The sequence below is a fragment of the Glycine max genome, chromosome 9 (assembly GCF_000004515.6).
Source record: "Glycine max cultivar Williams 82 chromosome 9, Glycine_max_v4.0, whole genome shotgun sequence".
In the NCBI taxonomy this organism is placed as follows: domain Eukaryota; kingdom Viridiplantae; phylum Streptophyta; class Magnoliopsida; order Fabales; family Fabaceae; genus Glycine; species Glycine max.
In genome coordinates, this window is record NC_038245.2 from 35,264,812 (window position 1) to 35,279,598 (window position 14,787).

The 14,787-nt window shown below is 33.2% G+C and overlaps 2 protein-coding genes across 2 annotated transcripts; both read left to right on the forward strand.

Moving 5' to 3' along the window:
- The first annotated feature begins 4,465 nt into the window (after nucleotides 1-4,465).
- Nucleotides 4,466-9,104, forward strand: LOC100779306 (oxalate--CoA ligase). Its single transcript, XM_003533952.5, has 4 exons — nucleotides 4,466-4,877; nucleotides 5,137-6,196; nucleotides 7,312-7,415; nucleotides 8,691-9,104. The coding sequence occupies exons 1-4, from the start codon at nucleotides 4,674-4,676 to the stop codon at nucleotides 8,877-8,879; spliced, it is 1,557 nt and encodes a 518-aa protein (XP_003534000.1). The 5' UTR covers nucleotides 4,466-4,673; the 3' UTR covers nucleotides 8,880-9,104.
- Nucleotides 9,105-10,772: 1,668 nt separating this feature from the next.
- LOC102665072 (uncharacterized) lies at nucleotides 10,773-11,195 on the forward strand. Its single transcript, XM_006588158.1, has one exon. It carries the CDS (start codon nucleotides 10,773-10,775, stop codon nucleotides 11,193-11,195), a length of 423 nt encoding a protein of 140 aa, XP_006588221.1.
- Nucleotides 11,196-14,787: the final 3,592 nt, after the last annotated feature.

Consider the following 14,787-nt stretch of genomic DNA (forward strand, 5'->3'; position numbering starts at 1 on the left):
CGGATACAAAGCACCTCTCTTCTCACGAGAATGATTGAAAACGCTGGAAAAAAAAACATAATGAATGAGTGAAGAATGTAAAAGGAAGAAGAAAAAGAAGTATTAGGCGTATTTTGGGAATATCATAAAATTGTTGAGTACACAAGCAGAATACCGAGTGCACAAAGGAAAAGTCGAACTTTTATTTATTTATTACTACTATTATTATTATATCGGTTTTGACTTACATAACTGAATATGGTTTCCTCTTAAAAAAGTTTAAAAATTAATTATTGATGAGAAAATTAAAAATTAGTATTATAGACATTATAATAAACCATAAATTCATTAAATTACATTTTTAGTTAATTTTATAAATTTTTGAAAATTTTCATTAATATCATAATTTAAATATTTAACTAATACAATAATAAATTTACATTTTAATTTTTATCATTTTTTTAAAGTAAAATTTTAAACTCTAATATATATATATATATATCAGTGAAACCCACTTTTATAAATCAAGAAAATTATGAACTCAAACCCAAACAAACACAATTTTATTATAAATTTTCTAACAACATTGTTTCCAATTCTGACATATAAAGAAAAAACAAATCAGTTTTCTTTCTTCGAAATAAGGACAGTATTGAACAACTATCCATGAATTTAAATTTATTCTCATTCCTTTCTTATGAAATTAAATTTATATTTTCTCTAAAAAAATCTCGCTTTCTTCTGTGTAGTTTTTAATTAATTTCTATATAATTAATTATCTAAGAGTGTATCATTTTTACATAAATATGATATCATGGTTACTTTCACTAAGTTTAATCCAAAAAAAAAATCTTACTTTCATGCATGTGTGCGTTGATTTTTTTAATTTTCTATTTTATTAATCATAGAGAAGTGCATTAATGTTACTTAGATCCGATACATGAATGTTCACTTCATTAATTCGTGCATAATGGAGATAACTTTCTTTGAAATAAAATCCAACAACAACGAATATTAATTAATATCTTTAAAATACTCTATGTATAATTAAATAATATTTTTTTATTATATTATTCAATACTATCATTAATGTCTCGTAAAATTGTTATACATAAGTTTTTTATTTATACATATTTTTATTAATATTTTAAGACAACCATAACAAATATCCAAAGACTATATAGATCTAGAGGCCGCAATAATGCTTTTAGACAATAGGGAGATAGTGCCTTCCCCAGTTTCTTTCTCTACTTCTCGTAAGAAGAAGTTCGTGCATTTAGCCATATATTATATATGCCTACCCTGGTTGTCACACTCTTATCTGTATTGTTCCTTAATTCTTCGTACCATATATATTTAACCCTGCAAACCAAACCAAACCATTGTGGTCAATAATGTTGCAAGAACCAAAATTCTATTTTAAGTTTCGTGCAAGAATCAAAGTTCAACTCGATTCTTGTCTTTTATATTCAAAATATAATATAGTATATGCAAGTCTCTCGAGACAATGTTATGTTTTTTTTTTTTTTATTGTCCAAAGCTTGGAACAATCAAATTTTAATTATCCAATGCTTCCTATTTTGCTATTATTAGTCTTACTCAATGAGTCAATACTTTATCACTTTATGCTTGTTTTTAAAATATTCAAATTTCTAGTCAGTTTCATCCACAAACTATATATGCGTTGCTTTTGGTAAACTCGAGCTTGACATAATACAAGAATCTAAAAAGATCATAAAAAGAAAGATAAGAATATAGACTCGAGCAAGTGTTCTATAAAACTGCTTTTGATGACAATTGTCCTTTTTTTTCTCATGGTTTGATAATCAATGTAGTATCGTCGTACATATACTTACAAATATTGAAAAGAAAATGAAACAATGGCAAAAAAAGGAGAAAAAAGTGTTTTCAGAAAGACGAAAATGCTACCAAAAATGGTTTTAGGGTCGTGTTAGCTGCTAGGCAAGTTAGCGGTCACCTTAGGCCTCATATTTTTTTTCTTTCAATTATTAGTATATACTTTATATAACTATAATAACTATTGTTTTCGGCATTAATTATTATTGGCCGTAGATTTAGTCCTAGTATAATTTTTTTAGAGAATTTACCCTTAGTATAATATACATAATTGTAAATTCAATTAAATTAACTGTCATGATTGACTACTACTTATTCATGTAAGATAATATTGTGATTATTTCAATACCAAAATTAATTGAGAAAATCAAAAAGCTATTTTAATGTACCTATAAAATTGCAATACCTATAAAATTTCAATCGATTGAATACAATTAATTTTATTTGTTTCTAGTTTTGTAAAATCATTCTGCAATCAAAAGATATTTTAATATGTCTATAAAATTAAAAGCTTTTTTTCATTTTCTTATTTTTTTGTTTTCTTTGAAAATTTATTTTATTTAAATACTTTATTATTTCCTTTTATTTTATTATGTTATATTTTGTAAGTGATAGAAAATGTCATATAAAAATTATGAATTTGGTTTTAAAAAATAAAGAAATTTTTTTAAAAAATTGAGTCAATCTTAATAAATTTGTTACTATTTGTAAAAAGATACAAAAATTAGTTTAATCAATGAAAAGATGATAAATGAATTACATCTAAATAATATTTAATATACTAATATTCCTGAAAAGTTTGTAAAATTAGAATATTAATATAAAAAAATAGTAATTTATATTATATTTCTATAAAAAAATTGTCTAAGGTCTCTAGAAACTGCCGTGAATGGTTTTTAAGATAAAAAAAAATTGTCAAGAGCTTGACACTTGGCTGGGGAGGACTTTTATTTTATAAAACGATTAATTAATTATTAATTATTATTTGATTTATCCAATACGTAGACAAGTGTCGTAATCATATATATATATATATATATATATATATATATATATATATATATATATATATATATATATAAATCCATTTTCCTTCTCCATTGATAACATGATAAATTTATGAAAAAAAATATAATGATTTTGTTAAGCTCAATTTTTTCTTGTAGATTTGCAAGGGACTTTTTCTAGCTTTTAAAAATATTAAATAAATATTATCGAAAAATGCCAAATAAATATTTGAATATAATTTTCCCTATAAAACAAACCTTCCCCAGATAAAATATTTGTAGGGAAAACTAATAAATGGATATGGGGCCTACATTTGAAGAAAGAAGTTTGCAACTTGCAGCTTGCAAGAAAATCCTTCGTACTACACTACTACTCGTGACTCCTCCAAGTTTCTCGTCAAATATGTTAAAAAAAAGAGTTTAATTTAATAGCTCAAGTTGCTTTTACGGAGAATTCAATAATCATTAACTATTAATCAATTTAATCACTTACGTTATAAAAATATTTTGATGATGATTAACTTTAGTAATTAATTGATAGTTTTAAATTAAATATGAAAATACCTTGGGGATCGTTATGTGTTGAACTCCACATGTGTTCAGAATGGCTATGCATATATTGGCCGTAGTGGAATACTTACCCTGCCATGCTATCCTAATTAATAGTTACCAACAATATTTATTAATTTTTTTTACTGCTATTTAGATTAGTTGAGAGTGTCTTAATTAATTTGGTGAACTTATTATTGTATGGGGAGGCATGCGATCATAGTATTAGTTTTACGTCAATTGTGGACATGTATTAATTCCTAATTATGCCATCAATATAATCCTTCATTTAATAGTCTAAATTCCATGGTGACAATTGCGTTTGGCTTATTAAGCCCACATGCGTTAGATAATAATTGCATCAATAGTGTTTATAAATGTTTAAAACATGTATATATGTATGTTAATCACTTATAGATTAAATGTTCATGGACCACTATGAGGATACCAAGGTTAAGATATAATAGCTGTTGATTCAAAGGATCCGATCATTTTTCTCTATTTGCTCAGTAATGTGCTATTGACATCAATCTAAATCTTTTAGATTTTCGCTGGGGCTACTATATAGCAGGCTAGGGGACCATCCTGTTAGACGAATGGTCATAGTTTTGGAGGACAATAGAGGTAGCTTTGTTTTGACTATCCTAACATGTCCTTAGATAACTCCCTTTTGTTTCTTCAAAGCTCATGTACTTTTGCAATGACTTGGAAACTAGAAGCATTTTTGGAGGCATCATGCCAAGAATTACTTGGGTTTTTAATCTTTCGAGATGGCCATAAACAATTTAGGACTTGACATAGCCGTGTTTAGGAACTTTATGAAAGCAAAAACACATTGTAAATTTTTTAATAAAGTATAATCATCGTATAACATTAATTTTCAATTTTAATTTTTTGATACATTTTCAATTTTAATGTCATAATTTGAATTTTATAAAAGAACGGTGCAATTGATTAACAATTAATTAATAGTAGTATTAAATTGTAATCGCAATTAATAATAAACGAAAAATACGCGCAAAATACTGTAGAGACTGCTGGCCACACAGATTTGACTGAAAACCCTGAAGCTTCACCACACGACGTGTGTCTTCGCTTCATACGATCCCTCTCTTTTTCATTCCACGTATCCAACTCACTTCCTTCCTTCCTTCCTAGATACCACCGCCACCCACGTCCCTCTATCATTCCCTATAAATACGCAACACAACACTCCATTTCTCCAATCACAACTCACCACACAATTCACAACCTTCAAACATATTTATAAGAATAACACCAATGGATACTCCAATGACCCTCACGGGCTTGCTCCGCGACGTCGCCGCCAAATTCCCTTCCCGCCGCGCCATCTCCGTCGCCGGAAAATTCGACCTCACCCACTCCCGCCTCCATCAACTGGTTGAATCCGCCGCCGCCCGCTTAGTCGCCGCCGGAATCAAACCCGGCGACGTCATCGCTCTCACCTTCCCCAATACCGTCGAGGTAATTCTTTTCTCAAACCCTAATTTCCTAATCACGTGATTCATGGATGAATCACCACGTCATTAGGACCATACATGGTTTTGAAGTGCGATTCCAACCGGCGTGAGTAAACAAATCTTTATATCGCGGTTGGAATTACGGTGAATCAAAATATCTTTAAGCTGCGGTAATAATTATTACATAGAATCATATAATAAATTTTCGTACGTTAGAAAATAAGGTAGAGTAACCTTTTTTTTTTTTTTCTGTTTCATTGCAGTTTGTTGTCTTGTTTCTAGCCGTCATTCGAGTGCGCGCCACAGCCGCGCCGTTAAACGCGGCTTACACAGCCGAAGAGTTTGAGTTTTACTTGTCCGACTCCGAGTCCAAGCTTCTTCTAACATCAGCAGAAGGAAACAACTCAGCTCAAGCCGCAGCTTCAAAACTCAACATCCTTCACAGCACAGCTTCAATAACCCAAGCCGAAGACAAAGAAGCCGAGCTGAGCCTCTCATTAAGCCACTCCGAGTCAGAGTCAATTAACTCGGTTGAGTCACTCGGAAACGATCCAGATGACGTGGCGCTTTTCCTTCACACCTCCGGCACCACGAGCCGACCCAAGGGAGTGCCTTTGACGCAACACAACCTGTTCTCTTCCGTGAACAACATTAAATCGGTGTACCGACTCACTGAGTCCGACTCGACGGTGATCGTTCTTCCTTTATTCCACGTGCACGGTTTGATCGCGGGGCTCCTGAGTTCGCTCGGCACCGGGGCGGCGGTGGCGCTGCCGGCGGCGGGGAGATTCTCCGCCTCGTCATTCTGGAAGGACATGATTAAATACAGCGCCACGTGGTACACAGCGGTTCCTACAATACACCAGATCATACTGGACCGCCACTCGAACAGCCCCGAACCGGTTTACCCGCGCCTCCGGTTCATTCGAAGCTGCAGCGCGTCGCTCGCACCGGCTATTCTGGGTAAACTTGAGGAGGCCTTCGGTGCGCCAGTGCTGGAGGCTTACGCGATGACGGAAGCGTCGCATTTGATGGCTTCGAACCCTTTGCCGCAAGATGGGCCCCACAAGGCCGGGTCGGTTGGGAAACCCGTGGGTCAAGAAATGGTTATATTGGACGAAACGGGTCGGGTTCAAGATGCTGAAGTTAGTGGAGAGGTTTGCATTAGGGGTCCTAATGTTACGAAGGGATATAAAAATAACGTGGATGCCAATACGGCGGCGTTTTTGTTTGGTTGGTTTCACACCGGTGATGTTGGGTACTTGGATTCTGATGGGTATTTGCATCTCGTGGGTCGGATCAAGGAGCTCATCAACCGAGGAGGTACATTAATTGTTATTATTTATTATTCAAAAACTGATTAATTATAAAGGATATCGAAAGTAGTAAAATGTTGTTTTGCTTTGAATTTGGTATTTTTCTGAAATTGATAAAAAAAAAGGAAAATGTTAACTAATATCCTTAACATATTGATTAAGAAATTAAAAATAATTTTTTTAATTGTAATGTGCAAAATTATATTATACATAATTTTTTTTAATACTTTCTCATGTATGATCTCCGCACTAAATATTTTTTTATTTTAATTTCTTTGTCAATGCCACAATAATACTTGTTAACGACACTCAAAAGAATACGACACTCGTATGTGGTTTAAGAAATGCGAATATTCTAAAGTGAGGAAAACTATGTGGTTTTATAATTCGGTGCATTGACTAATTTTAAGGAAAAAAGTTAGGGTTGAATTCAGCTTAACCGTTGATTTTGGTCGTTGTGTACTTTTATTATCAAGATGCTTTTGAATGTCTTTCTTAAAATGTTGTTTGTTGCTCGTGAGTCATTGTTGACGTGGGTTTCTTTCTTGCTGTTTAATTGGTAGGCTAGCGTAGCTCAAGAAACTTGTTAATATTTGCGCGTTTGATTTATTGCAAATTATGTATGAAAATTAGTATATTTCTTAGATAAAACAACTTACTAGTTGCTTGAAACAGTGGTGACGCCAACGTTAATTATCACTCTTAAAATATTCACAAGGCGTTGATAGATGTTGGTCAAAGTTGTTTTTTTGGTTTGGTATATTACCAACTGCCATTTAGAAAGTTATGAGTTGTCAAGAGTGTGATAGTGATATTAGATTTTGATTTGGTAGTTATATCTGGAAGGGAGTAGACGTAAAGTATGGAATTAACTAGTATTAACCATCCATATCATGACACGAGGTTTATACTAGGTGAAAGGTAGAAATATAAAAAAATAATTAAATTTTATTTCCATTCATTTAGTACAATAAAATGGAAAAGAAATAAAATTTGTTTTTGTAGTTTACTTAAAACAGTTTCCATCATATCTGTATATGTTTCACTTTCAGAATATTTTAATGAATTCCTTGATGCATGTTCACTCAAACTGTTCATGAAGGGCGTTTTTGTTTATTTTAGGAGAAAAGATATCACCAATAGAAGTGGATGCTGTCCTTCTTTCACACCCAGACATTGCTCAGGCAGTTGCTTTTGGAGTGCCTGATCCAAAGTATGGGGAGGAGGTATGTCTTTTTCTCAATTATTTCTGGCTTTTGCATAATGTATACATTTATGTGTTTTTCCTAAAATAAACGACAACAATACAACTACAATTTTGGCCATAATTTTTTTTATGGGTGTTATATATCCATAAAAATATTTATAATTATATTATTTATATAATACTATTTTTTTCTATATTTCTTGGTCCTTATCTCATCACTCATAATTTCTTTTTTTTTTTTCCTTCTCATTTCTCTTCATTATACAAACACAATTTCTCCATACTACATAATATTCACCAAAATGTGTTTATGATCATTCTTATTCAATTAAATTTTATATAATTTTTCAATGTTATTAGTTTTATTAACAAAGAAGAAAATTACATCTTAAATAAAAATAATTTAAACAAGAGTGAGAATATGTGAGTACGTTATTTATATATATACTGTTCATCACGTAACTCTCCACTGGATCTCAACAACCGTGTCATAAGAAAGGTCATGTCTCAAAGAATAAACTGGCCTACTGTTTTCGTATTATTTATGGCATATCAGATGACACTTCAATTATTTTTCATTGGTTGCTAATGAATTACAATCACTCAAAAAGTGAGGCCCTACAATCATAATAATATGTACCTGAAAGCCAAAACCGAACGGAGGATTTCTGTGGCATTTAATTCTTATCACTTTCTGCCCTCAAATGTCACACTCTAATCATGCACCAACATTTTGTGGCGTACAAGAAAACTCTTGTATTTGAGAGCAGTCCATTTTTATTTGAACATCTTTTGACAAATGGAACTAGCTTTTCATTACCATGTGACAAAAAATTACTTTCCTACCATTAATTTCCCTGAAAGGTAAAATTATCCAAATCTGGAAAGCGTTTCGTGTAATCTTGGCTATCCATGACTAACTAATTTCTGAAACGGTTCAGCTACTTCATAACCTTTTGATGTCATTCTCCCCAACAAAAACAACTTGTTTGCAACACCTTGCTTGCTTTCTAACGCACTTGGTGACCTTCCCTGCTTGTGAGATAAATTGTTATGACCTTCATAGTTTTTCAATATTATGGAAATTTCCTTATAAGTTTCAATATTTCATAATATTCATAATTAGTTCATAGAGCTCAAAAGATGCGTATATGACCTTTTTTTCTTGTTTGTACTAGGAGAGGAATAAATGAAAAGATTTCAGAAATTTGTGGATTGCTATATATATGCTCAAATGATGTGTCTATTAGTTCTTTTAAATTTGTATTGATCATATTTCTGTACCTTTTAATAGATATACTGTGCTGTAATCCCAAGAGAAGGATCAGACATTGATGATGCAGAGTTGCTAAGATATTGCAAGAAGAATCTTGCATCTTTCAAAGTCCCCAAAAAGGTCTTCATTACCGATTCTTTGCCCAAGACTGCCACCGGAAAGATTTTGCGTCGTCTTGTGGCAGAACACTTTGTCTCTCAAATTTGAGCAACTCAAGTCCTACATTTGAAGACTCTATACCTGGCCATACATAGTTGGAGTCCACACACCATAAATTTCAACAGTAGTTTGGCAACTTGGCATTTAGGAGGAGGATATTTCTGCAAATGGTCTTTCATACAGGATACAGTATATTGTAGTTTTCAATGATTCATGTGAAATGTTCACAGTGTAATGTTTTCAAGGTTTTAAAGATCTTAAATAATTTCTCAATCCTTTTTTTGTCTACATTTCTAGCTTCATGAATCATGGGATGGGGAAACTAAAATTTTATCGTAAAAAACTACAACTAGAACGGCAAAGCATGAAAGGGGATGAAGTGAAGGTAAAGTTAAGATTTAGACAGGTAATCAGGTATGCTAATGGCATCAGTTCCAATTGGAAAGTAGAATAGGTAGTGACATTTGTGAATTTCCATGTGCATTTCTTTAAAATAGTGAAAGGATTTTGTTTTCCGAAAAGCTTAAAAAAATACACACTAAAATTTGACATGATAAAAAAATACACAATACTAGTAGCAAACAACCATGTCATGCTTATGTTAGTAATTTTGGATCATATATATATATATATATATATATATATATATATATATATATATATATATATATATATATATATATATCACATAATTGAATAAGTTAGGATCATCATATAATTAGTCAGAACATTGTCTAATCAATATAAAAGTATGGCTAAAGGCATATATGTCATGAAAGGATAATTGTGTAGACATCAGTGATATTATAATTTGATGAGAGACCAAATTATAATTATCAAATTTGGGGTAACTGATGACAGTTATCAAAATATAAAGGAGGGTTATGGTCCTCATCTGTAGAGAGCAGCCCAACCCCTATGGTTTCTGTTTATCCCGTCCGTCAAAAGAGGAAGAAAATTCAAAAAGAAAGAAAGAATAACTCTCTACAATTGGAAGGTCATAAAACCAATTTTTCTGATCAACCTTTCATCATCATCATTCCAACAAATTCAGAAGAAAAGAATGACTCTCTACAGTAGAAAGGTCATAACATCAATTTTTCTGATCAACCTTTCATCATCATCATTTCATTATGACTAATCCAGCTATGCTTCCGCATCTAATTTTGATCATGATTTTGAGTATGTGAACACAAAGGGGTTCTATTCATCTATGTAGAGTAATTTCTCTCTACATGAATAGAAAGCATGTGGTTAGGATTGATGATTTTCTATTAGAATGAAATTAGGCTAATTGATTGAATCCCTATATTTGGAATTAAATCCCAACCTTTGGTATCAGAGCCACCCATACTTGATTCATGTACTATGTTTGGACAACATACACACATTAGATATAATCTTTTGAGGAAACAAATTAGATTATCACATTAGTGTGGAATGAACAATGATATAAAGGGTGATTGATAACATCAAATTAATATAACAATTGTAACACATGTAGAGTAACAATACGATGCACGACATAACACAATTTGATGTGTTAATGGATTATGCATTTTATGAGTACCATGCATCATTTATGTGTTTGTTGTTACTTTTAGAGGCTACTGCGCTATATTAAAATAATAATCATGGGCTTCTAAAATTTAAAATAAATAAATAAAGTTAAAATAATTTACTCAAGAAACATTTTAATTTTGGATTTGGTGCATTAATGTTCAAAATTCAGTTATGGTATATCATATTAATTATTTAGCATTTAAATGAGCTAATTGAATCAAGATATCACCATGGGATATACCATTATTTAAATGCATTGATGACTGTCATGTGAGCGTATTATTTATTTTGATCTTTTCCGTTGTTGCTTCTATATTTGCTAACCTGAATTCGATTTTGGTTCTTAATGGTACAAATTTTAAGGACTGGAAAGAGAACATGCAAATTGTTCTTGCCTGCATGAATCTAGACCTTGCATTAAGGATTGAGAAACCCCCTTCTCCTACGGATTCCAGTATCTCTGAACAGAGGAAACTTCATGAGAAGTGGAATCACTCAAATCGCATGTGTCTTATGATCATTAAGCGTGACATTCCTGAGGTCTTTTGGGGTACGATTTTAGATGATATAACTAGTGCCAAAGAATTCCTTGCTGAAATTGAAAAGGGTTTTGCAAATAACATTAAGGCGGAAACAAGTACTCTCCTCCAGAACTTGATTTCCATGAAGTATCAAGGAAAAGGAAATGTCAGGGAATACATTATGGGAATGTCAAATAAATGCTTCAAAATTAAGGGCACTAAAGTTATCAGAAGACTTGCTTATTCATTTAGTGCTGATTTCTCTACCTTCACAGTTTAGTCAGTTTAAGATATCTTATAATTGTCAGAAGGAGGAATGGTCTCTTAATGAGCTCATTTCATACCATGTGCAAGAAGAGAAAAGGTTGAAGTAAGAAAGGACTCAAAGTGTTCATGTTATGAGTACCTCTAAAGACAAGGGCAAAAGAAAATGGATTGTGGAGCCCAAGAATGAAGTTGCTAAGGGTCTAGGACAAAAGAAACAAAATCAGGGTGACAATTGTTTCTTTTTCAGTAAGTCTGGACATGTAAAGAAGAAATGTACCAAATATCATGCTTGGCGTACAAGGAAGGGTATTTTTCTTTGGTGGTCTGTTCTGAGGTCAATTTAGCTTCAGTACCTAGAAACATTTGGTGGTTAGATTCTGGTGCCACTACTAACATCAGTGTTTCAATGCAGGGTTGCCTAAGCTACTGGAAGCCAATTGATTCTGAAAGATGGATCTACGTTGGAGATGGTAAATCGGTGGAAGTGGAAGCTATAGGGCACTTTAGATTATTATTACGTACTAGTTTTTATTTGGATTTGAAAGACACTTTTGTTGTACTGTCATTTAGACGAAATTTGGTTTCAGTTTCTTATTTGGACAAATTGGGTTATTTGTGTTCATTTGAAAACAATATGTTCATGTTGTCTTTTAATTCAGATATTGTTGGAACTGGTTCACTCTTGGTTAACGATAATCTATATTTACATGATACTGTAGCTTCCTATGGTGAATCCTTTAATTGCGTGGTACTAAGCGTAGAATTGATAATACAAACTCAAGAGCATTATGGCATAAGCGCTTAGGTCACATTTCTTAGAACATAATTGAACGACTTGTGTCAAGCTGAATCTTGGATTCCATTGATTTCACAAGCTTTGATGTTTGTGTTGAATGCATTAAAGGTAAACAGATCAAACGCAAGAAATTAAGTGCATATAGGGCTATAGACGTCTTGGAATTGATACATACGGACATTTGTGGGCCATTTCATACACCTTCGTGGAATGGTCAACAATGTTTTATATCATTCATAGACGATTACTCCAAATATGCATACTTGTTTCTTATACATGAAAAGTCACAATCTCTTGATGTGTTCAAAACATTTAAAGTTAAAGTTAAAAATCAACTCAACAAAAGAATAAAGTGTATCAGATCTGATCGTGGTGGTGAATACTATGACAGATATGACAGTTCAGGTAAACAACGTCTGGGGCCTTTTGCTAGGTACCTAGAGGAATATGGAATCGTCCCACAGTACACCATACCGGGGTCACCTAGCATGAATGGTGTGGTTAAAAGACGAAACAGAACTCTTAAGGATATGGTAAGAAGCATGATTTATCATTCTAACTTACTTGAGTCACTCTAAGGAGAGGCACTAAAGACTACAGCTTACATTCTAAATAGAGTGCCAACTAAGGCAGTTTCCAAAACACCTTATGAGCTTTGGGTTGGGCGAAAGCCTAGTCTAAAACATTTTCATGTATGGGGATGTCCATTTGAGGCAAGGCCTTATAAGCCAAATGAAAGGAAATTGGACTCTCGAACAGTGAGCAGCTACTTTATTGGTTATTATGAAAGATTCAGGGGCTATAAATTTTATAATCCCAAATTAAAGACAATTTTTGAGACGGGAACCGCCACATTTTTTGAGGATACTGAGTTTGGGAGGAAGAATAAGGTTAGAGACTTTGTCTTAGAGGAAGAATCAGTAACAATTCCAGAACCAATTCATACAGTTGCTTTTGATAAAGCAAATTCGGAACCTCTACAAGATATTGTTATTGAATTCCCCACTCACGATAATTTAGTCGTTCATGAAGAACAAACTCAAGATCCTCAAGAACCTATGCTTCATGAGTCAATACCTTTGCGGAGATTTACAAGAGAAAGGAGAAGTGCTATTCCAGATGATTATGTGGTATTTCTCCAGGAACATGAGGAAAATAATGGTATGATGGAAGATGACCCAGTCAACTTCCATCAAGCCATGCAAGATTCTAACTTAGAAAAGTGGATTGAAGCAATGAATGAGGAGTATAAGTCCATGCAAGACAACAAGGTTTGGAAACTTGTCCCATTACCAAAAGGTGTGAAACCCATTGATTGCAAATGGATATTTAAGACCTAGCGAGATTCCAAAGATAATGTGGAGAGGTATAAGGCTCGTCTTGTGGCGAAGGGCTATACCCAAAAGGAAAGGGATTAACTTTAAAAAGACTTTTTCTCTAGTTTCATCGAAAGACTCTTTTAGGACAATTGTTGCACATTATGATTTGGAGCTTCATCAAATGGATGTTAAGACAACGTTTCTCAATGGCAACATTGATGAGACAATTTATATGGTCTAACCAGAAAACTTTGTGTCAGGAGACCCAAAGAATATGGTTTGCAAACTGACAAAATCCATTTATGGGCTAAAACAGGCATCTCGTCAATGGTACCACAAATTTCATCAAGTAATTCTCTCATTTGGTTTTGAGATGAATCTTGTTGATGATTGTGTGTATCACAAATTCGGTGGGAGCAAGTAAATTTTCCTGGTCTTATATGTTGATGACATACTGCTTGCCACTAATGATATAGGCATGTTGCACGAAACCAAGAGATTTCTATCAAGAAACTTCGAAATGAAAGATCTTGGTGACGCATCCCTTGTATTAGGAATTCAAATACACCAAGATCGATCTCAGGGTATTCTAGGATTATCACAAAGGAGTTATATCGAAAAGGTACTTAAAAGGTTTGGCGTGCAGGAATGTAAATCTGGGGATACTCCAGTTGCTAAGGGAGACAAGTTTAGTCTCAAACAGTGCCCAAAAGGAAATTTGGAAATTCAGGAAATGCAGAAGATTCCCTATGCATCAGCTGTAGGGAGTTTGATGTATGCCCAAATATATACGCGTCCGGATATAGCATACATAGTTGGGGTATTAGACAGATATTTAAGCAATCCAGGAATGGATCATTGGAAAGAAGCCAAAAGGGTTATGAGGTATTTGAAGAGAACAAAGTACTATATGCTCACATACAAGAGGTCAGATCAGTTGGAGATCACTGGGTATTCTGACTCAGATTTTTCAGGATGCCTAGATAGTTTGAGATCCACTTCAGGTTAAATTTTCATGTTAGCCGGTGGTGCGGTTTCTTGGCGCAGTGCCAAGCAAACCCTTACTACTTCATCCACCATGACGGCAAAATTTGTGGCATGCTATGAGGCATCAAATCATGGAATATGGCTGAAAAATTTTGTCACAAGACTGCAAATTATTGAAAGACCACTTAAGTTATATTGTGACAACGAATCAGCTGTATTATATTCTAACAACAATAGGAGCTCGACCAAGTCGGAGCACATTGACATCAAGTTCCTAGTTGTTAAGGAAAGGGTACAGAGTGAATAAATTTTCATAGAACACTTAGTGACAAACTCCATGATAGCAAATCCTCTTACTAAGGAACTTCCACCCAAAGTCTTTCATGAGCATGTTGCTCACATGGGTGTTTTATAGTTCGAGGAATCTTTGGTTTAGTGGGAGTTAGTCACTTTTATGTATTTTATGTTCTATGTTAGATTTTTTGTATGCATACATTGACTTT

Bases quoted from the DNA above. Each gene is read 5' to 3' on its own strand.
- LOC100779306 (XM_003533952.5), top strand. From the start codon at position 4,674: ATGGATACTCCAATGACCCTCACGGGCTTGCTCCGCGACGTCGCCGCC. The intron at 4,878-5,136 runs GTAATTCTTTTC...GTTTCATTGCAG, and splicing joins CCTTCCCCAATACCGTCGAG to TTTGTTGTCTTGTTTCTAGC. The intron at 7,416-8,690 runs GTATGTCTTTTT...ACCTTTTAATAG, and splicing joins ATCCAAAGTATGGGGAGGAG to ATATACTGTGCTGTAATCCC.
- LOC102665072 (XM_006588158.1), top strand. From the start codon at position 10,773: ATGCAAATTGTTCTTGCCTGCATGAATCTAGACCTTGCATTAAGGATT.